This window comes from Ambystoma mexicanum, chromosome 5p (genome assembly GCF_040938575.1).
Source record: "Ambystoma mexicanum isolate Mex_15411 chromosome 5p, UKY_AmexF1_1, whole genome shotgun sequence".
NCBI classification, from domain to species: Eukaryota; Metazoa; Chordata; class Amphibia; order Caudata; family Ambystomatidae; genus Ambystoma; species Ambystoma mexicanum.
In genome coordinates, this window is record NC_090930.1 from 432937535 (window position 1) to 432960165 (window position 22631).

Below are 22631 nucleotides of genomic sequence, written 5' to 3' on the forward strand. Positions count from 1 at the left end.
TTGAGACAACTCCCTGGATGTATACAGGGAAATAACAACTTGTGTTATCTAATAGTAATTAGAAACTGATACATCATCAGCTGTATGTTGAATGTATTTGGCACTTTATGTTAACCGACCATTTGATTGTTATTGACGAAATCCTATGTTTTTTATGTGATGATTTTGTAAGATCCTTTTGTAATTCATTTTAGGAACTTGTGTTGATTGTTATTACCTGTGTGATTTAGTGATTTTTTTATGTGTATCAAATGAAAGTTTATTTACGTTTTTTTAGGAACCTACTTGGTTGTGCAACCTGTTTTCTGAGCTCTGTCTCATTTATATTTTGATCTAGAAAGGGTAGCCATGTACCGCAGGAAAGAATCTATTGAACAGCCACACTGGGAAACCGGAGAAGAACAAGACCAACACCAACAAGAGCCATCCAAAAACCCTTGCCAGTCAGAAATAGATGCCTCGGAGTCACCCTACAGCGACGAGTTCTCAAGCACCAACTCCCCACCCCCACTCAGGGAGTCACAGCGAAGGGCAACACAAGGAGAACCCGAATCACCCGCACCTCCCCAAGAGTGCTCCCGCAACCCTGCCCCGCTTATAGATCAAGGCAGACCACACAGAGAGAAAAGGAAACCCAGCAAGTTTGCAGACTTTGTCATGGAATGACCATCTATCCTTTTCCCAGCAAACGAGGTGTGTGGGGACGTCACGTGATTGTGGGAGCGCAGTCTCGCGAGTTCTCGGCATAACGAGATCTCGTGGACCCTAGCTCTGCGAGACAGCATTGGCGCGAGTGAAAAGATTGGCAGAGCACCAGACAAGAGGTCTGGAGGAGCGCTGCTCCTGATAAGGAACCAGAGTTGCTGAGGCCCAGATGAACCTATGCAGCGAGCTTCCAGGGCACAAATCCAATGCCACAGGAGGCCTCATGGGGGTCCTGGAAGCTTACAGCGTGCCATCCATATGCACACCCTGCCTCCAGTGAAGTAACTGGGAGGCCCACACTGAGACTGTCAGTACCTGCCCTTGCCCCGCACATGTACATTTGAAGCCCGCCTGTTTATCCTTTAAATAAAGGCAATTAGAATCACCTCAGGCGTCCTGTCGTCCTTGGAGGCCACCACAGCAGGGTTTGGGTTGGGATGGTTTGGAAGGAAGTGGTGTGTTGGGATGGGACGTCCCGAGTTTACTAATTGAATGAGTTGAGGCCAGTTGATCCTGTGTGGGCTTCCGTTATTAACGTAAATGCATAGTCAGCCCATGGCGCCAACACCACCTCCTAACACTCCCTACCTCCAACTCGGTTACAAAATACATTAACCCTTTCCTGTAATATGACAGACGCTCCCAGGGATTAGAAGAAATCGTAATTCCAATTGAATAAATACATCTCAACTGGCTTTCTTGAATCACGTTTTTTTAGCTGGAGAGTTAAGTGTGTCCTTGCATGTAAGGATGTACTTTGCCTTATGTATGTCAAATGAATACTTTCTGAAATTGCCCTTCTTTAAAAGTTTCATAATTGTTTAACTCTAGACCTTTTCAAGTAATCCTACAAATAAAAAGCTATTTCAATGGCCTTCATAAAAACTGAGAAATGCTGTAAATGTGGCACTCTTTACACTAGACATTGCTTTACACGGTGAAATCTGCGGCATCCCAGTCCGGGAAGCTCGCTCCTAGATCCAGATTTTACCAGTCACCCTTTGCTTTCTCGGTTTTACGACTGTGCATCCGGGTTTTGTCACGGGATATTTGGTGATCCAAATCCTGAACCAGGGTTTTGACGTTTCAGGCTTGGATCTGTGTGCTCGATGCCGACGCTCCTGGCTCCGCGTTTTGCCAGACGTGAATCACTGTCTTGTTCCGTGCTTTTTCAGCACGCTCTTTGCTCCGGGTTTTGCGGAGCGCCGCCGACCCGGTCGCTCCGCCCGCTCTCCATGTGCAGCTGGCTGCTGAGGAGTCACTGCTGGGAGTGATAGCCGAGAGAGCACAGGGCAGCAGTAGAGGATCGGGCAGCACAGGGCCGGGCAGTAGCACCCGTTTGAGCAGACTCCAGAACACCCAGCCCGGCCCTTTTTTAACTGTAGGGAAAGACGTGACGGTGGACTGTGAGTGAACTACGAGATCCCTACTGCACAGGGAGTCCCAGATTTTTTATTTTTGTTTTACTTTTTTTTAAAAACTTTGTTGTTGGCAATCTGTCCTGCGGTACCAGCGCCTTCCTTCGCCATGGTCTGCCTGCGCTTGCTTTGCACTTTAGCCGCTCTGATCGTCTCGGCGCTGGCCGATCTGAAGTCCAAGAGCTGCTCGGAGGTCCGCAAAGCCTACGTCTCCAAGGGCTTCAACCAGAACGATGCTCCCAGCCAGGAAATCAACGGTGAGTTGGTGGGGGAGGGGACTGGGTAAAGGGGAAGGCAAACACACAGTGCGTGCAGTGTAACCCGTGGGCCCTGGCTCCAGGAGTCTCTCTGACTGCATGCCCCTCTTGCACAAACTGTAGGATTACTGACTGCCAACTCCCTACCGTGTCCTACTTTCCACAGCCGGCGAAATCTCTGCCTCCCCCTCACCAGCTCAGCCCTTATACACACTCCGCTCAGAATGCCCACAACCAATATGTGTAATGTCAGTGCCTATATGCTTTCCATACGTGAGCAGCACCCGCCGCCTGGACCCGTGTCTGCCGCAGGAGCCCCAGCTGCTGGCATGCTGGCAGCTAGTCCACAGTCTCTGTGATCCCCGCGAAAGCCAGCCGCCCCTGCCTCTGGGACCCCGACTTCCCCAGTCTGTGGAATCATTATTGCCAGAATTAACACTGTCCGGGGGAATCTGTAAGCGCCCCCAGTCTCCCCCCCGCACAAACACGCACTTGCAGTATTTGGGACCCTGATGGTCAGCCCCAGTTAAGATTCTGAAGTGCGAGTACTTTACTCCCTAGTTTTTTTTAAAGTTGGGTGTAAAATGATTTTTTTAGAGAGCACAAAATTAATTCGCATTCACAATGGGCGTTTTTTATAAGCGAGTAAAAATATGTTTTAACTGTAGAACAGAACTGTTTTTGTAATAAATCCTTGTTCACGCGTGGTTTATTCGTGAAATTTACGAAGTACATCTTCGTATGAAGCAGACATAATATTGGCTTCTTCCTGAGACATTAAGTGCACTACTGGCCCAAACCTATCCATGCAGCTGTGGGGTAAATGCAAGGGCACAATGTGTCTGTCTGCTACTTTTGGTTGGGAGTATTTTTACTCACTATTTGTATTGTTTCTGGGTGTTTGCTTATTTTGGGGGAGTAACATTGGACGATGCACCCCTTCCCTAAAGGACTGGTCAGTTCCCTGCATGGGGTTTCCTTGTCCTTTTAATGCCGATGCGACTGCCCACAGCCTCTACGCCCCTGCCCGCGCCCTGTATCTGTAAACTGGACCCCTTCTTTCTCTGAATGCCGCCTAGCCCACATTTCTGGGGTCCTGACTGTCCTCTCCCCTCTGCTTGCACCTCCTTGAGTCCTTGGCGTTAGGCTTTCCCCGCGTCTAGGATCCTGTCCACTCCCTGTCTTTGGCAGCCTGCCAGCTTCACCCTGTGGCCATGCTCCTTGTGATACCCCATGGCTAGTCTTGTGCGTGATCCTCAAATGTGTTCCTAATGTATTTTAATCTAAGGCTCGGCATAGAGCCCGTTACCATTCTCCTGGTGAATGAACCCACTTCGAGATCAGCTGGCCTGCCTATGAAACAACGGTTGACAGCAGCCCCCTCTGTGGGAAGGACTGGCTGGCAGATTCTCCCACGGATTAAGTGCATATTATGAGAGTGCCTGTCAGTAGTCTCGATCAGGCTGATCTCCCTCCTGCAATAATGGCTCAGGGTAATTTATCTCCCATCTTTGCACCACACATAGGCAGGCCTAGCAATGTGTATGCCCCAGGCAGGTAGATGCTCACTGGTCTGTGTGTTTACCCCAATCCCCTGTGTGTGACCCGGAGAGGCAGGCCTAGCTGTGTGTATGCCCCAGGAAGGTAGATCACTTACTGGTCTGTACCCCAATCCCCTGTGTGTGTGACCCGAAGAGGCAGGCCTAGCTGTGTGTATGCCCCAGGAAGGTAGATCACTCGCTGGTCTGTACCCCAATCCCCTGTGTGTATGCCCTGGATAGGCAGGCCTAGCTGTGTGTATGCCCCAGGAAGGTAGATCACTTACTGGTCTGTACCCCAATCCCCTGTGTGTGTGACCCGAAGAGGCAGGCCTAGCTGTGTGTATGCCCCAGGAAGGTAGATCACTCGCTGGTCTGTACCCCAATCCCCTGTGTGTATGCCCTGGATAGGCAGGCCTAGCTGTGTGTATGCCCCAGGAAGGTAGATCACTCGCTGGTCTGTACCCCAATCCCCTGTGTGTATGCCCTGGATAGGCAGGCCTAGCTGTGTGTATGCCCCAGGAAGGTAGATCACTCGCTGGTCTGTACCCCAATCCCCTGTGTGTATGCCCTGGATAGGCAGGCCTAGCTGTGTGTGTGCCCCAGGCAGGTAGATCACTCGCTGGTCTGTACCCCAATCCCCTGTGTGTATGCCCTGGATAGGCAGGCCTAGCTGTGTGTATGCCCCAGGCAGGTAGATCACTCGCTGGTCTGTACCCCAATCCCCGGTGTGTGTGACCTGGAGAGGCAGGCCTAGCTGTGTGTATGCCCCAGGCAGGTAGATCACTCGCTGGTCTGTACCCCAATCCCCTGTGTGTATGCCCTGGATAGGCAGGCCTAGCTGTGTGTATGCCCCAGGAAGGTAGATCACTTACTGGTCTGTGTGTTTACCCCAATTCCCCTGTGTGTGTGACGCGGATGGGCTACTCTAACTCATCCAAGGGTGAGCTAGTCAGGTTTATCTCCCACCCCCCCAGCAGTATGGACCAAGAGGGCAGTCTGCCTCCTGCATTGATGTCTCAGACAGACTGATGGTACTCCCCAGGCAGACAGAACTAGCCTGCATGTGGGTCTAAGGCAGACTACCCTGCCACCATGGCTCGGGCAAGCTTGGGAAAGGATGATCTCCCTCCTGTGTGAAAGGTTCAGGCGAGGGCTGATCTCCCTCCTGTGTGAAAGGTTCAGGCGAGGGCTGATCTCCCTCCTGTGTGAAAGGTTCAGGCGAGGGCTGATCTCCCTCCTGTGTGAACGGTTCAGGCGAGGGCTGATCTCCCTCCTGTGTGAACGGTTCAGGCGAGGGCTGATCTCCCTCCTGTGTGATCGGTTCAGGCGAGGGCTGATCTCACTCTTCTGTCAACAGTTCGGTTGAGGGCTGTGATCTCAGTTCGTGTGAGGGCTGATCTCCCTCCTGTTTGAACGGTTCGGGCGAGGGCTGATCTCCCTCTTCTGTCAACAGTTCGGTTGAGGGCTGTGATCTCAGTTCGGGTGAGGGCTGATCTCCCTCCCATGTGAACTGTTCATGAGGGGTGATCTCCCCCCTCCTGCGTGTATATGGCTCAGGCCGACGTGGACTGCGTGTGTGTAAGGCAGGTAGACTTCTCAACCACTTTCAGGGGATTCTCCATCATTTTCAAGGTTGAAACGTCAGAACTCGAAACACACTCGTGAAAGAGGTTTACTTTAACCACATGATGATGGTGCCTTCACGCGGGGCTGCATCGGAAGCAGGGGCGGGTGGAGGGAGCACCTTGGATAGATAGACACCCCTGTTGAGGAGAGGAAATCCACGAGTGGAGAGGGTGGGGGCTAGGCCGCCTCACCCTCTATGCCTTGATTTGTGTAATGAGATAGGAAATTGAGTCCATAAAACGCATCCTTTGGAGATGCCATCAGAAAGTCACTGTCGCTCTGGCCTGGGGGTGGGATGGGGGGCGGGAGAGGCTTCGCGAGACCCGGAGAGGCTCGGGGCCCAGTGAAAGGCAGCCGTGCCGAACGGAGCCAGCGTGGGTGGTGGTTTCAACCCTCAAAAATGCCACGCCTATTGATGGAGATATAGCAGTAAATAATCAAATTTGATAGAAAGTTCTTCCGGCATCGAGGCAAAGTGTGCTGTGTTTCAATAGCTGGAAAGTGAGCGTGCGCCCCCCCCCCCCCCGTCCATGCGGGCGACTGTGAGGCAGGAGTGCCGGTGGCTTCCATGTGTTCATATCTAGTCTATGCATATTCCAGTCAGAATCCCCCTTTACACAGTGAAGTTCCGGTTAAGGCGCAGCCAAAAAGGAGATTGGCTCCAAATTGCCATGTCGCCTTCTGACCAGAGTGGGAGACACGGGCCCTCCCACAAAGGGACAGTTTAATGGGCCAGCAAGGGTGAAAGTGCACCGTGGAGGAGGGGAAAAAAGACGAAAACCCCTCGAGGGCGCAGAAAAGAAATGCTTCTCTTGTTTCAGGGCGGGGAGGAGGCAGCAGACATGTTCCCAGGCCGGGGAGGTGGCAGGGCCGACTGGGAAACCCTAAACCTAAAGGCGTGTTGTGTTCAAGGCCTGGCTGGGGAGCACTTCGCTTTCCCCAAACGCCCATTGCGCGAGGGTCCATAAAATGGGCCTGGGAGAGGAGGGGGCAGACGGGCCGGCGTGCTTCCTGAAGTGGGGCCGGGTCAGGGCACCCCGGCACACGCATTGTTTCTTAGAGAGCAGCGCCCTTCACCCGTGAACACGCTACCCCAAACTAACTTAACTTTGTTTCCTCACAAAGCGCGCTTCAAGTAAAGCATGTTGTCCGTATTACCTTTTAGTTTATTTCAGATTGTTTGCTTTGACAAATTGTGTGTTTCGTCGGCTCCCGAGTTTGCCTTTTCCCGTATGAGTTTGCCACACCGCTGGGGAGGGGGAGCACTCCCGTGTTTGCCCACGCCTGAAACCTTAGCCCACATGTACAGCAGGCATAGAAGGACGTAGAAATGTAACCTTTCGTGTAGATACATCGCCATGCAAGGCTGCTAAACGTGCGTATCTGTTTTGCAAGTGAGGGCGCTTTGTGGGTGACTTGCCTACCCAGCTTCTCTCCTCTCAATCCCACCCCCCAAACCCCCACAGCAGTTTGTAAGCCGGGTTGAAACTTGGGTTTTTAACCCCGAGGTTAATTGCAAATGCAATTACAGGCATTTGAATGGGATGATTGCTGGAGACCTTAATCTCTTTTGTTTAGAGACGGTCATGCAAATGAAGGAGGCTAATCCCCTGGAAGGAATGATCGCGTTTTTTGCTCTCGAGGTGTTTACAAATCCCCCCACCCCCTCCTGGGGATTGTTCCCGCAACATTCCATTCTGGAAGACTTGCTGCAAGGGCTCGAGCCAACGATGACAAATTGTGCCCTGGAATGATCGGGGCATTTTGCAGCTACCCCCTCCCCGAGAGCCTAAAATCTGTCTGCTTGGTAGTCAATCCGTGCATAGATGGATGGTCTCCGGGCCACGAGACGCCCTGCACTTCCATATACTCAGAGAAAGAGTCACTGCACATGAAGCTGTGGCACAATGAGTCATTTGCCTTCTGTGCTGTACATTAGTAAGTGTTGAACTCTGGTAGCATTAATAGTCTTCGGATAGCAAGTATTTTTTTTCCCTACTGTAGCAGTTTGATGGCCTAGGAGGACTTTTGCCACAATAGAACTCCTATGGAAAACGAAGTTCATTTTGTTTGCATTCATTAACTAGGCGATGGCCATGCCACTGTTTTTTTCAGTTTGCATTTGCATTAAGCAATCTCTTCTTGTTTGCAATACATAGGCTTTTCTTTGGACAATGGGCTGTCTCGGTTGGATCCAGATGGAATACTTTGTCGCGGTTCCCCTGGAACACTTAACAAGTTTTCCTAGAGCAGAATGTGCCCTGCTATTTTTTTCATAGCGCTTCGAAGCCATTGCACAGTTGGTTAACTCGATGCAATTGCCGTAGAATATGTGATGATGCCTGTTCTTTAAAGCGCTTGACCGCCACAAAGCGCTACATTCTGCATGGCCCATTGTCCTCGGCATGGAAGGGGCTGCACTTTCCTGTAACAGACTGGTTTTATTACCCCTCCACGTAAGAACAATTAGACTATCCATGGTGAAAGTGGTGGTGGTAATTAATGGGGGCATTATAGCCCTATGAACGTGCTGTTCCCTCGCAGCTCGTGCTCACGTGCTGCTTTCTGAATGTCCTACTGTGAAATGGAGGAGGGGCGGGGGTTACACATAGCCCCTTAGCGGTGACGTAAAGGTGAGCGCTGTCGCTCCCTGCCTTGACATGGGGGCAGATGAGAGAGGCATTGGACTCGGAAAAGTGACAGAAAACAGCAACTCCAGGTAGAACATATGTGGAACTTCCATCTACAGGTCAAGCAAATCCGCGAGCACAACACGGGGCTATGCCTCTTGGGGCAACGGGTCCATTGGGTTCCCCCAGTGTTCCGTGTGTTAAGGGCATGCTGGTGGGATATGGGGAGCGGGCAGCTGTTCCCACCCAGGCGGCGGCGCTTTCAAACTTGGCGCCCTGGGCGAATTTGAGGTGTAGACCCCGTGTGAACAGACCTGGGTGCAGGGGTGGGCGCGAGCAGCCCCAGAGACGCAGGGCTATCTCGTGCTGGGCCGCAAGGAAGTGACGTGTCGAAGGCCTGAATTTGGAGCCAGGTAAACAAAAGTAAACAGCGAGTTCACACAGGCTGCCGTTTGCTCTGCGGTGCATTTACAAGGGGGGGTGGTGGGGGGGTTTATCAGCCGCAGATTAGACGCCGCTCGCCCTTGAGATGCCTTTGTTTTCGCATAGTTAAGTAGGTGGCGTTTAAGCACGTTACTCATTGCCGACCCCCCTCCCCCTCCCGTATACGCACACCTGGAATGAAAAAAAAGTAGGCCTAAACCACCTCACAGAAACGAGTGACGCAGTTCGCGCATGCGCTCTCGCTTACATTTTAGCAACAACTATTAATATATAAAGACCTGCCGGGAGCATCAAGAATCAATTAAGAAATACCCTTTCCAAAATAATATGCCTCTGGTTCATGAAAGATTATACGACTCTGAGAAGCAACCCTTTGCGCCCCCTTAAGACAAAAGAGTGTCCTGATAAGCCTCTTTAGGAAATAGAAATTGTTACTAATGTGTGCACAAGAGCGGCCTGTTATTCTTCTGGTTTAATCCTTCATCTCCTTCCCAGGACCACCGCTTTTATTTCTCGTATTGAATGACCCGCTGGACTCCATTCTCCCCCCGCAACAAAGGAAGTGCCTTTTTAGCTGGAATCCTTTGGGAGACCACCAAGGACTGCAGGTCAGGCGGTGCCATTCCGCTCCACTTTCAACGGGGACAAGAATGCATGAGTGAATGGCCGAAAAGCGCAGAGTGTCAGAGGCGTTCATCGGAGTCCAGGGCACTGTCACAACACAGACGGCAAAGTCAATACCCCTCCCGCCCCTCGCGGATCCCATTTTTCCTGATGTAGTTTATCTAGTGAATGCTTTTGAAAAATATGCTACAGTAAAGGGGTGCAAACACATGAAGACTCTTTGGAGAAATGTGTTAAAATTAAAAAATGTCCCAGTGCGGTGCAGAATTTGATGAAAATCCTATTTAATCCCAGTGGAAAAAGCATATCCCCAGAATGCATTATGTCACGCTGAGCAATATGTCAGAATGCCCTGTTCTGTCTGGAGCAATGAATGGGTTGTCATTCTGGAGTGGCACCGGACACCTTTATTACTATGTTACATGACCCCCACGTTCCAACCGATTTTCATTGCATGCTCCCATGAGTTCATACATGTGCCTCAGGAGGCGTTTTTGTGTTTCATTTAATTTTGAGTGTAAGGAAATGCACTTTATATTTGATTTAAAACCTCTATGTAGCAGATGTGCTTTAGGAATTTGATTGCAGAGGTGGGGCAAGTATGCATTAAGTGTGCATTAAAGAGGGGAAACCCATCTCTCGTTTTATTAGCGGCCTGGCTTGGGGGCAGGGGTCTCTTCGCTTGTCAAATAGCTCAACTGGTTAATGTACGTGCTGCGAATATCTGTGCACACGAAGGCCTCTGTGGAATCCTAGCAGGCCGCCATTCCACGCCTAATACATGTGCTTATCTTCTTATAGTGCTACAAAGCGCCAGGATCGCAATGACACGCGTTCTATTGGGAGACGGGCAACAGGTTAATTGATCAGGGGCACACTCCGATTGATGCGCCAGGAGCTGTCTGTCTATTCGACACATTCCATATGCCTTTCATGTCTTCCCAATAGAGTATGGATTCAGGTGTCCTGTGGATGATTCCTGGCTAGGCCGAGGGGCACGTTACTGTCACGCTGTTGTTTAATGTAAACACGTGTTTTCATTTTAACATCAGGGGAGCCCCCACTATCGGCTTTCACATCTCTAATGATTCTGCAATGCACCTTCTGTTCTCTGCCTTCCAGCAGCCTATGGTTGGGATAGTCTTATGCAGGTGGGAGTCGAGGAACGCCAACTCCGGAGGTCATTTGCAGTCACATTTTTGGTCAGCCTCCAATCCCTCCGTTCACAAGAGTTGACAATGGTCACTTCTATCCAGACACGCCATCGTGTAGTCTTGAATCTTGGAAGAAGCAATTTGCATGGAACTTTGGAGTGCTACGGTGGTCACAAGCAGTCCCTCTCTGCAAGGCTGTGTGGCAGTTTCTTTTCTCGTACCAGTGCTACCCAGAACAATGCTGTCCACATTGTTTCATACAATTGGGTGAGCTTCCAATGCCGGCTGTAGCGTATCTTGTCCAATGAGGACATTGGTTGTTAAGTTGCGTTAAAGGATACTTATACCGTGCACTATCACCACCAGAGTGGCCCCTTGGTGGATCTGAAAAGCAGGAGGGTAGGGTAAGTTAGTAGGACTGAGCGGGAGAAGGTGCAAGAGAGCTGTGATGTGCTTTTGGCAGCTTCAGTTCGGTTTAACCAGTTGGCTGAGTGTGGTTGTGATTTTTTTCGGTCAGTAGCTGTCGTGCTGTTGTGCGAGGCTAGTTGTGGTTTGTTTTGTTGTTGTTGTGGTGTAGTGAAGTGCGTGGGGTTTGTTGTGCAATATAGCTATGGTTGTGTTTAGAGTTTGAGAGGTGTAAACTGAGGAATTAATTTTTTTTTGTTTTTTCGTGGGTTGATTGGTGGTGGCGCTCCATCGTACCTCCTCCGTTTTGGCCACCTGTAGTACGCGTCCCTGCCAGTGTCGCGTATTGTAGTCAGCTAGGGCAGGGGTCTCCAGCATGTAGTCTGTGCAGGGTTGTGGGTTGTCTTCAAGGCTATCTAGTGGTGCTGCATTCTCTGCAACCCCTCACCCCCCTGTTCAGACTGATGGATCACTACACTGCTTTGGCCCCTGGAATAACCTGGTGTGCAGCTGCCATCGCCTCCCTGGACCCTTTGCTCTCATTCTCGTGGCCTTTAGCTACCTGGGCCCCGTGGTTTGTCTGTTCAGTGCCACTCTTTCCACTTCAACTCTTATGTCCTCTGTCTGTGGTACAACCTCATACGCTCCCATCTCTCTCGTTAGACTCCGGCATGGCCCCCGCTGGGATGCGGGTCTCCCTCCCACTTGGAAGTCTCAGCGTCTCCCTGGACTAGTCTTGGTACGCTCTAGTTCTCAGTCTTGCGGTATGTGTGTTCGTGCTGAGGGGTGTGGGTGTTCATTCATTCGTTTTTGTCTGTTTCTCAATTGAAGAGCCAGATTTTTAGGACTTGCTGTGCATAGACTTGCATTGTGGAAACAAACTTTCATGCCATTGTATAGAGTGAAAGTGTTCAGTACTTAAGAAATATAGCCAGTCATGGTTTCCATTCTCTGATCTCCCTCTGCTCCCCTCTTCCGTCTCTCACCCCCTTACATTGCAAGACTTCTAGTCCTCCTTCTGGTTTGTTTTGTTTGTAACAGCAGGGCAGCAAAGGTGAATTCTAAAAATGGCGGCCCACAGGTTTCAATCTAAGTGTTCATTTTGTGGTTAAACGTAGGCTTTCGCCATTCACTAAGGTGCCACTGATAAGTTCAGTGTTTTAATATAAAAAATCTTGCAAGATTCTTTGCCAATAACATTGAATCAAAGTACAGGGTGTTTAGGAGTTCTTCTACAGCTGTATTTCCTTGTTGCGTTCCAATCCAAGGGTCCGAATGTTCTTTGCCTCCTATCAAGCCACAAGGATTGTTTTTTGTATTTTTTTTTTCTTTTTTTTTTTTTGTGTGATGGGTTTCTGCCACTTTGACAAAGGAATCAAGCATTCTGGGTCTTTCAGATTAAATTGTGTAAGAACTGAAGACCCATCCACTTCACTGGACTTTGTTCTGGACAACTATTTGCAGTCTTAAGGCAATCCAAGATATTCTTAATGCGATGCATTTCTTTCCCTCTTCCACACTACTCGCTTGAATCGTTCCCTCTCATAAAGAGTCCCTGTACCCAGCCCCTCGCCCCCCCACCATCTCCCTGCACTCTGTTCCCACTCCGGTGTGGCCTACCTTTTTCCCTGAACATCACATTCCAGAGATGAAGCAATGAATACGTCTTTTGTTATCGTGGACAATTGCTGGGCTGCAGAAGTAATTATGATGGAAATGCCATTGGAAACCCAATCGTGCCCAGGCGTTCTGCTGTTTAATTGCAAAGGGGAAGGGACCTCATTCATAGCTTGGAACTGATGAACGCGCCCCTCCCTCCTCCTTGCCGGTGCATACAGTGCACATATGCTCATAAATTGCCGACACAAAGAGCAGCACATATGACATGGTATCACGTTGCTTGGTAAACAGCCTGCCCTTTTGGTGTGTATCATGGCAGATGTTTCAAGTTGCGCCATGGAGTAGGCTGGAATCAAACCGCAACAGCTGGCCTCCAGCTCTTAAAATAAAATGATCTATACAGTGCGCTCTAAATCTGGGGTTCTCTTGCCGTCAGTTGGTCCGTTAAAATCCATAGTGGTCTCATTTCAAGGCAAAATAGTGTGCACTTCTCTAGTTATCTACCAAACTTTATGGCCGCCTTCCATTGGGCCGCATGGGTATCCCTTCAATGCTGCTCTGACCTTGATTTTGTTAGTGGTCTCAAAATGGTTGTTTGGAGCAAGCAATAAAGCCTGCGTTTGAGCCAAGTATGACGCGCTTAGTGGTCTGCTTTTGATTGGAACAGTGCGGCTTAGTGTTGCACCGAGCCGCCTCTCTGCTCCAGGCCCCTTGTCTATCAGTTGCTCATGCTTTTTGCTGAAACTCATCCTTTTATCCTGTGCCTTCGAGGCCCAGTGCCATAAGACATCCCCGAGCGACTACCTATATTAAGCAATATTTGGGTGCTCCCTTATTCAATTATGGCTACCACTCCCATCACAGACAACACAAGCCAGTGCCAGACAGACTTTAATAAATCACACAAAGCCCTGCCTGTGTGCCTAGTGCATGCCAAAACCCTGTCTTGATAATGTAGGCATGGCTCCTTGGACCAGTCTCCGAGAGGCGGGTGTTGCCTTTCCTCTGGGGTTGTCTGTACAGGTAGCAGTAGCTTTGCACATGATGGATTTGATGGGACTGCCACCAGTTTCCAAGCTGTAATGTTTACTTGGAAGAAATGTATGTGCTTTCCAAATGGTGGATCCACCTCACTATTGGATGCTTCTTTCCTGGAGTAAATAAAATAATTTATTTGATCAAAATGTTACTCTTCTGGAAGGAAACCACCAGATTTAAAGCACGTGCAGCAGATCACGTGAATACATTTTTTTATTTTAAGGTTTGTATTTTTTTCCCATACTAAAGATGGATGTTGGTAAATTTGGGGTGGAAAAAATATGGCCTGGCAGTGTGAGGGCCTGATCCTGCAGCTTGGCGATGGGAGATTTTTCTCTAAATTGCTCATTCTTTTGCCTGGCCACGTCTGTAAATGGGGCAGGATCCTAAATGTATTAAACGTAACTTCCACTGAGTGAGAACTGTGATCTACCTTGCTTTGAGGAGAATAGTTTCTTCCGGGTTTTCCTCATTGTTCTAACTGTTGAATGCCAACATTCTATTTCTGAGTGGAAATACTCACTGACCAATGCAGTGTTTTCACATCTATTTGAATTGATTTGTTTTTTTTTATACAAGCTTTTTTTTTTTATAAGTGAGGGCCAGGCCTGCAGCAACCTTGTGACCCTTCCCATCCTGATTGGTAGGAGGTACACGGGGATGAGCCGCTTACATTTAAAAGCAAGCCTACACCTTGCCAACAGTTGCCTGTTGCTGTCCATAGTGTGGACACACTGGAGGATCTGTATATGGCCCACTCCAAACCACACATCAAAACATGCAGAAGGAGAAATGAGGCCGTTCCATCTCTTGGACTTGCACAGGGTGAACCTCCTAGAGAAATAACCTTAGTTTCATAGCGGAGAGCGGATCTAGCCGCTGGCAGGAGTAGGTGGCAATATCTGGGGGCACCCGCACACCTTTTCAGCTGGGTTGAAGCTCAGGCCATGTCAGTGGGAGATAGCAAGCAGAGTATAAGAAGCGCACACCTAAATTGCCAGGAATGGCATGCTTCGGATGGGAAATAAATAAGAAAAGTGGCCAGCACCGCTATTTGGTAACATCTTGCAACCTACTTGGTGAAATATCAGTAGAGTTTTGAGAAAGTGACTTTGATGTCCTTTCGTTCATGAAAGGAGGTCGTTTCTATGCGGCCTCTACTCCCTCACTTACCAACTCTGCCTCTGCATTATGCGAGGAAGCCCTGCACTTTCAGATGGAGCGGTGCCTCTGATTCTGTTGTGTGTTCCTGATATCCATGTTTCATGCTTCTGCCAAAGAGCAACGGCAGCAAGGTTAACCGGAAGGGGAAACCTACCATCCTTAATTTAGTTCAAAGAATGCAAAGGCCCTTTTAGTTTCCCTGTCACAGTTCTCAGAAACCACAATGTGTCTGATTTGGGAGAAGACCCATGCTCACCATTACCATGAATTTCTTTTTGAATGTATTTATGATTTATTTTTTTTATTTTTTATCATTCTGTTCCTAAATGTCATTCAATCAAATATCCGTGGGAGTTCTTCGTCTCCGCCTGCCAGGCAACATATGCAATCCCTGCTCTGTCTTGTTCCTATTGTTTTTTTCTGTAATTCTACTCCAACGTCATACGGATACATATTTACTTTAAGGACGCCTCGTTTTTCCAGTTCAGACCAAAGGCAGAACCTACAGACTAGCTATTATTGTCCCTTTCTAGCATTCAAATACAGGGTAGCGGGTATTTCCCAGTGAGATCCTGATGAGGAAAGGATTTGGTATGCCCCAGGCAAAGCAGCCAACTCTTGCCTTTCCTGATCGTGGTCCCATTCATAAATTATTGTTTTGTGGTGGGTTTAATTGCTGTTATAAGCCTGCTTGTATAGACGCTGGAAGTTTATATTTAAGTGGGATGGTTTATTTACTGTAAGAAAGTGAAGGTACCGATTTCCCTGCCTTTTGTTGCATAGTTAGGCCCCACCTTTGAAAAGCTGAAGGCAAGCTGGGGCGTCTGAAATGATTGCAGGTTTAGCGTATATATATTTTTTTCCCGTAGGTTTCTTGCTGCCAGCATACTTGGATACGCTTAAGCTTCTAGATTGGTGCATTCTCCATCTGCTGTCCACTAATCCAAACTAAAATGTCCTCTAATCTGTGCCCAAGTCCAGTACATACTTGCGAAATCCATAGTCGCCCAGGGAGAAGCCAGAGGGAACCAGGCAGCCAGAGACACCCTGCACCAAAGGCTGTCTACCCAAGATCAAATCCCAGCCGTCTAGACGAATGGCTGACAGAAGTAAACTTGCCAGCCTGTGCCAAGCCAGGAGGTCTTTTTCACTCGAGTGGATAACGTGTGCCAGTTGGATATGTTTCCATGACTGAATTAAGACTGTGATTCCTGGTGAAGGTCCTGGAACATCAGTCAGACTCTCCTGAATAGGTTGGCGTTGATACAATTTAGCACCAGGGAAAAAAAAATGTAGGCCCAATACCTGTGTAATAGACTTAGTAAAATAAGCTTACATAGGCATTACATGGTACATCAGTGCCCCCATTGGGCACTGTGGTTTGATGGGTTCTGTAAGAGGAAGTTGGTCTGTCCACATTCTGGGTGCGCCATCCATACACTCGAGTATCCAAAATTGTCATTGAAAAGGGGGACAGGCCAGGCTGGTACTAAGTGCATTAGTTAATTCCTGCAGTTATGAAACGCTGTGGGACATTTTGGCGTGGCTGTTATGAAAACTACATTGCTGCAGGCTGGATGGTCTGACTGTGCCTTTTAACAATCCCATGCTCGGAGCGACGAATTGACACCATGGCACGAATGTTCTGATGGTTTCAACCACTCAGGCCAAACCCAAGACAGTGGCTGATGGTTACAGCTCTCTATTGGATGAAGTTCACCGGTGGTCCTGAAGTGTCTGATCCTCCCGCATTGCTTCCAATCTTGGAGCCATAGAAGAGAATGACCCCACAATGGACTACCTGCATGAAAGATGGCCGCTGCTGTGCCACCATGCATTGCACCCTGGTTATCAGCAAGTAAATATATAAAAATGCACCTTTTTTGATGTTGCTGTCATCCTGTTTCCATGAAGAATAGGCATCAGCCACCCACCGCTCGTGCACAGAACCTCAATAGGTTGATATTTACTTTAGGCGCATCTGAAGCAGAGCAGGGTAGCGTGCACCGGAACATCCCATAGCCCTGGATTTGGACTGCTGGAGCCGTTTATATTTGCCTGGTAGGATTTGGCAAAGCAGTTGCTTTGTTTCCAAGCATCAAGACACCAATTCACAAGAGTACATTGAAGAGAGTGAACTGGCGCGTGGCTTCTCGTTGAATTGTGTTCGTGCTAGCTAGACGTTATAATGGGCTAGCTTTGTGTTTATGCTGAGCGCCTTCTGTGGTGTAGTTCTACAATAAATCTAATGTGTGCGGTGCTGTAGGGTAGAAACATGACGCTGCTAGTCTTTTTACCACCCTGTTCATCAAAAGCGTGTTTAACACAGTGGCAATAGAAAGTTATAATGTACTGAAGAGCATTTGGATTGGAAACTTGAGTCTATAAAACGATTGTTATTCTCTTGGCATCACAAAGCCTTCTTAAAACTGCAAATCAAGTGTACTGATGTGATAAGTATCCAGCGGGCACATACTTTCAGCCTCTGTAACTGATTACATTGGGCGCCGTTTCATTGGTTAATTATGTTAGCTGTTAGTTATTTACAGAGTTACACATTGAGGAAGCAAGAGCTATATTAAAAAAAAAAACAAGCTTTGGCAAAGCCAACAAGACTTGTGACAGCATGCGTTTGTCATTTTCCAAGCACATCCGTACTGGTAATGCTTATGCAAGAGTCAACACGGTCGGCTTCAGCAATATTTGTTTTAAAGGGAATTCAGTGCAAGGAACAGATGCAAGGACACGGACGTTGCTTATTAATCATTTGAATGAAGGCACACTTAAGACCTTTTTATCATAGCAGGAGCTCATTTAAAGTCCCAACTAAGTGATTAGTTCTCAGAAGACTGCATCGAAATGATAGCAGCCTCAAAAGAGATCGCAGGGTGTGTCTTTTGGTGGGGAGGGGAAGGTACTGTTTGGGAATTGCCATACGGGGAAGCATGCCCATAGACTGTCAGTGGGTAGGTAAAACAGCAAGCGCCCACAGGCTACACGGTGCTCTTGACATCCAATCTCTTTCCTAGTTTCACTTCTCATGCCAACAGCTGTGGGTTAGAATTTGCATCTTCAACCAGTAGCCAAAACGAATCGAGTAGCTGTTATTTAACAGTGGGTATCGGACATGATACTGCTAGCATTGACTTAGCCTGCGAAATACGATCGTGTCCCCTGCGCAGTCTAGTTGTTGCTGCTCAGTAAGATCGAGCAGTATTGTGTATTGCATTACCATTGCAGCCAGCAAAAGGCCCTATATTCTTATGCGCGTGTGTTAGGTGTGTTGTCGGAAACCTATGCAAGAAGGTATTCGCTGGAATACTTTCTTCAAAGGATGCCTGCCGTCGTGCAGCCCCCAAGCTGTGCGATGCATTTTTGCATGAACCTTGCCAGGAAGCCGCTCTCGGAAGTCTTCTTTTCCTCAGGCAGCTGACTAGACAAGTGACACTGACTACCACTACACTGACTACCTGAAAAAGCCCTCAATGGCGCTAGGCATGGCGGGAGCAGACAGCAACGGCAACGGTGCCCAAAGCGGGCACCAACACCCCTTACTCACTGTCTGACTTATTGGAGCAGAATTAAGAAGCAAGACCCCCACACCCCCTCTCTCCCCTCTCCCCTCGAATGTCTAGCACCAGGGTGCTCGAGAGTGAAGAAGACAATGAGAACTAGCCTGACTGGTGTGAATAGGTAAGTGAGCTGGAAATGTCAACCTGTCAGCGAAGACCAACTACAACTGTGTGGCCTGGTGAAGTAGCAGACAGGCAGCCATTCCCACCAGCTGAAACTTGAGAGGGAAAAAAACAAAGAGAGAGGACAGACACTGCAGAGTTTAGGGGGAAAGCCGGCAAACTCCCTCTAAAGGCAGTGGTAAAAAGCACTCGAGCCTAGACTGAGGTGGAGCTCCTGCCAAGCTAACGATTGAGGCAGCAGGATCAGATGCCGCGCGGCCACATATTGGCACACTGAAGACTGGAATGTGTAAATGGTTGTGTTTTTAGAGAAAGTATTCACTGCCTAAACCGCTGCATGCTGGGAAAGTGCATCTCAAAATAAGAAGTCCCGAAGACGCGACCACGAAGACGATGGGCAACAGTGACAACCTGAAGGGCTCACACAATCAAATCTTCCTTCACCTCCTCCAAGGATCTGGGGAAAAACAAGAATCCATGGTAGACTCTACACCATGCAATTTACATCTAAGGAGACACCCATGGAAGGCCTCTGAGGACACCGGTACTCCTTGTAAGCCATGCAATGTTCCCTGACTTTATCTAGTTACTGCTCACTGGTTTTCTTCTTTAGATAAACAGAAGCCCCCCAGAGGCGTTAAATGTCCCAGATACGGATTGAATTTGGCTGTCCATTGTATTTGCGACCACAGCTAATGTTGGTGGTTTGGTGTAGTAAAGCACCCTATCCCTTATATCTAAAAAAAAAAAAATTACAAAAAAAAAGTCAAAAAAAGGTCACAGGCAGATCATCAAAGAGCACTGGTGTGAAATGTCGACTCCCGCCATTGCACGTTCAAAAAGGAGCGCAGTGCATGGCAGTGGAGTAGCGAGGCGTGCCATTACCTCTCTACGAACCCCTTATTGCAGCCAGAGAGGGTCTACCCTGGAAGGGCACACGTGTGGCTGTTTCAAGCAAAGTCAGTCTATTTTGCCAATGGTGGGAATTCCAAGTGCCAGGAAGCATTCAGAACATTCTTTTCCTGTACAAATGATCTATTCAAAGGAGTTAAACTACTTAATTTGTCCAGGCTATTGCCCAGCCCAGTTTTCTGGGAGGGGCGGGTATCGGAAGGGGAGGTGAGTAGCTAACCTGCATTCATCCAGTTCCGTTTCCAAGCGTCCCCAATGGGTTGTTCTGGGTGGAGTGGGGGGGGGGGGGCGGTGGGGGGGGGTTGGGCTTACTATGATTTTTTTTCGTTTTGTTAACAGCCTCTACCCCATTGCATGAAACAACTAGCCACATGGTGTTCTTTGTTGGAGATATTCCCATTCCTTTTACAGAGAGGGTAACTGCAGAGGAAGTATGTGTGACATACTTCCAGGGAAGTGAGATTGTCTTATGTTGTGCTTTTATTGTGTGAGCGATGGCCATGAATGGATGCATGGATCCCTGGGTGGGTGACATGAGTGAGTGTTCCACATATGCCATTTGCGGATGTCGCAGTAGTCAGCTGTGAGGATAACTGCTGATCCACTGTACCGATGTACCTGTAACCAAAGCCAGTTTGTAATGCCGAAGAAACATCAAGATGCCCTTTTGTAACCTAGCAACGGAAAGCTCATTTTAACGCGTTGCTTGATCATATCTGTTTGGCTTGGACAGTACCTCTAAGAGTGATAACAGAGGTAATGACAGGGAGGACAGTGTGCCACACATCATGCTCTGAAAGCTTGAAGAATGCTATACAGTAATGCTACTGCCAGGTTTTATTTGTATGAAATCTTTTACTCCTCAAAATAAATAAAGGTGGTTGGTAGGTAAGGGGATAAAAGGGGCAGCAAATGGGTTGGGATAAGGATAAATTAAGGAAGCAGGCCGGGGGGGGGGGGGCAGATATATAAAAAAGATTTTCAATTAGTTTTTCCAATGTACATTTTTTGTAAAATATAACGTTGAGGAAAAATAAAACGGGCACAAAAGAAGAACGTGCTGGGCGGGCACTAAAACCCTCTGAGCGCAGCCTCCTTAAAAAAGAACCACAACAAACTTGGGACTGTGATTTGAGATGAAAAGGAAGGGCCATATAAATATAGTTCCAAGGACCACCCATGTCAGGACCACCAGGAACGTGGGGCTAAACAGGCATTCCCCGAAAAATAACTTGGTGGAGACTTTTGAACTCCTCATCAGGAAGAACATCCTTTTCCTGAATGCCTTTTGAAACCAACAGGAAGTCTAAGCGTTCCTTCAGGGAATGGGCCAGACCACCCCTACCAGAGAAGGTGTGGAAGCCCCTTAACACCATCAAGTGGAGCGCATATATTGCAGTATCTTAGGGGTGTAACCTGTAGAGCAAGAGCCCTTTGGGAAAATGAGGGTGTCATTAGTGTCCCTTCTCCAGGGCAACAACACCTCCTTATACGGTACATACCATTTGACAAAAAGGCAACCAGTGAGGTACGAAAGGGCCTCGGACAAAGTGGCTATCTGATGTGATGTTTGCTCGGTTTGTCCAGCAACTTCTCTTGTTTTACATACCAGAGGCACACGTGACTGTGGATTATCGGTTAGGTGCACTTAGAGGATGTTGCTCCTTAAAGCAAACTATGCTGAGCAAAAGAGCCAAAACTGAAATGACCGTACACAAACATTGGCCCCATTAACAACACTGGGAAACCCAACTTGGTTACCAGCCTGTTGCCCAGATAGTAGACCCATGCTACATCTGTGGCAGGAATGTAGTTGGAAACACTTTCTTCCCAAGCAGTTTGTTGGATGAACATTTGCTTTTGAAGGATCTTGCTTGTGGGGACCCCATTAAGAGGAACACATCCCATATCAATGAACCTTCTGCCAAAACCACAAAGGCTTTTGCTGCTGAACATGCACTTTTTCAGTATTTCGCCATAATGTTTTTTATCATCAACCATGTACCATGACGCTATCTGATTAGCAACATGAAGCAGACATGGCAGTGCAAGAAATGGTGGGGGTAAAGCTCTGAACCACCCGCCTAGATGCATACAAGCTTCTAGTTTACAGGCGGTCACAGTTCTTTACTTCGGTGTGGTTGGGGTTGCTGCTGTTGGTACCTCAGTGCCCTGGGTACAGGTACACAACTATCTGGCATGGAAACCAACATCTTATGTCTTTGAAGGTCCCTTCTTGTAATTCTGGGGAAAGACAGGTTTGGCCTCCAGGAAAAGCAAACGATGCAGTGTTTGGCAGCTCCACACCTAAACATCTGAGCAGCAACACCTGCTCTTAGGTGTGGAGTCGAACCTCCACCTGCATCATCCTGTGTAATAAGTGGACGCTGCCACAGTTGCTGGAGGGTAGCATATCAGTAAAACAGCAGAAGGCGCTGCAGCCTGGTAAGTTACGTTGAATTGCCCATTGCAAGGTTAAAATGGAGAGTGGAGGGTGTAGATGGGTTATCCCAAACCAAATGATTAGTGGCTAAATGTCTCTAACCAGTTAGCCTACTATCTCCTCTCCTCCTCAAACCTCTCTCTAATGAGCAGCTGAATTAACCACATGATGGGAGAAGTCTGTGCATGCTAAAAGGGATATTATTGCCCCCCAAACGTGTACATTTATCAGTAAATCCGCCTCCCGCACCAAGAAATTGTACCAGACTAGTACAAATGAAACCTCTACTTCCATGCAGAGTTAGGACCATTCGGTCATGGAGCCTGAAAAACACGCATTATCCCACATTCCTTAATGCTTGGATCTTTGCCCAAACACAAAAAAAGATTTCTCCTAAATGCCTCGCATTACCATTTCAGCAACATTGTCCACCGTGTACTTTCTCAACCCACAGATGCAAACCACAGCATAGCACACGTTCTGCAGTCTGTGTCGCATTACATTGGCAAATGCAATCTTACTCTCCTCTCTGTCAAAAGGGGACTGCAAGTGACAGTCACGCTAAATTAAACCTAGTCGCATAACATGAGACCCTCTTCCCCTTCTATTTCCCTCCTCTTTATCGTCCTCTCCCAGCCTGACTCTTTTCTGTCCACTCCTTTTCCCTTACCATCTCTTTCCCTTCTGCTGCTGCCAACACTCTCCCTCCTTTCTCTTCCTTTTACCCTTTTCTCTGCCTTCTCCTCTCTTCTGCTCCTCCTTCGCTACCACATCCTCATTGTAAACCCTTTTCTTATCTCTGTTCCCACCCACCTGTCTTCCTTTCTCTTCTCTCATCCCTCCCCCACTTTCTTTGCTCTAGTCTAACCCCCCCACATTTCTCTCCGCCATCTTTCACAACCTCCGCCTTCCCCTCCCCAAGGCTCCCTCATACCTGCACACATTACAATACGCC

General features: G+C 48.3%; 1 protein-coding gene across 1 annotated transcript in view; it reads left to right on the forward strand.

The window, feature by feature from the left end:
- Nucleotides 1–1829: 1829 nt before the first annotated feature.
- The window catches only part of GPC4 (glypican 4), a 227157-nt gene continuing 206355 nt past the window's right edge, over nt 1830–22631 (forward strand). The window contains exon 1 of the mRNA XM_069612832.1: nt 1830–2380. Coding sequence (XP_069468933.1) covers nt 2233–2380 — 148 coding nt within the window. The 5' untranslated portion in view covers nt 1830–2232. The remainder of the gene's footprint in view (nt 2381–22631) is intronic.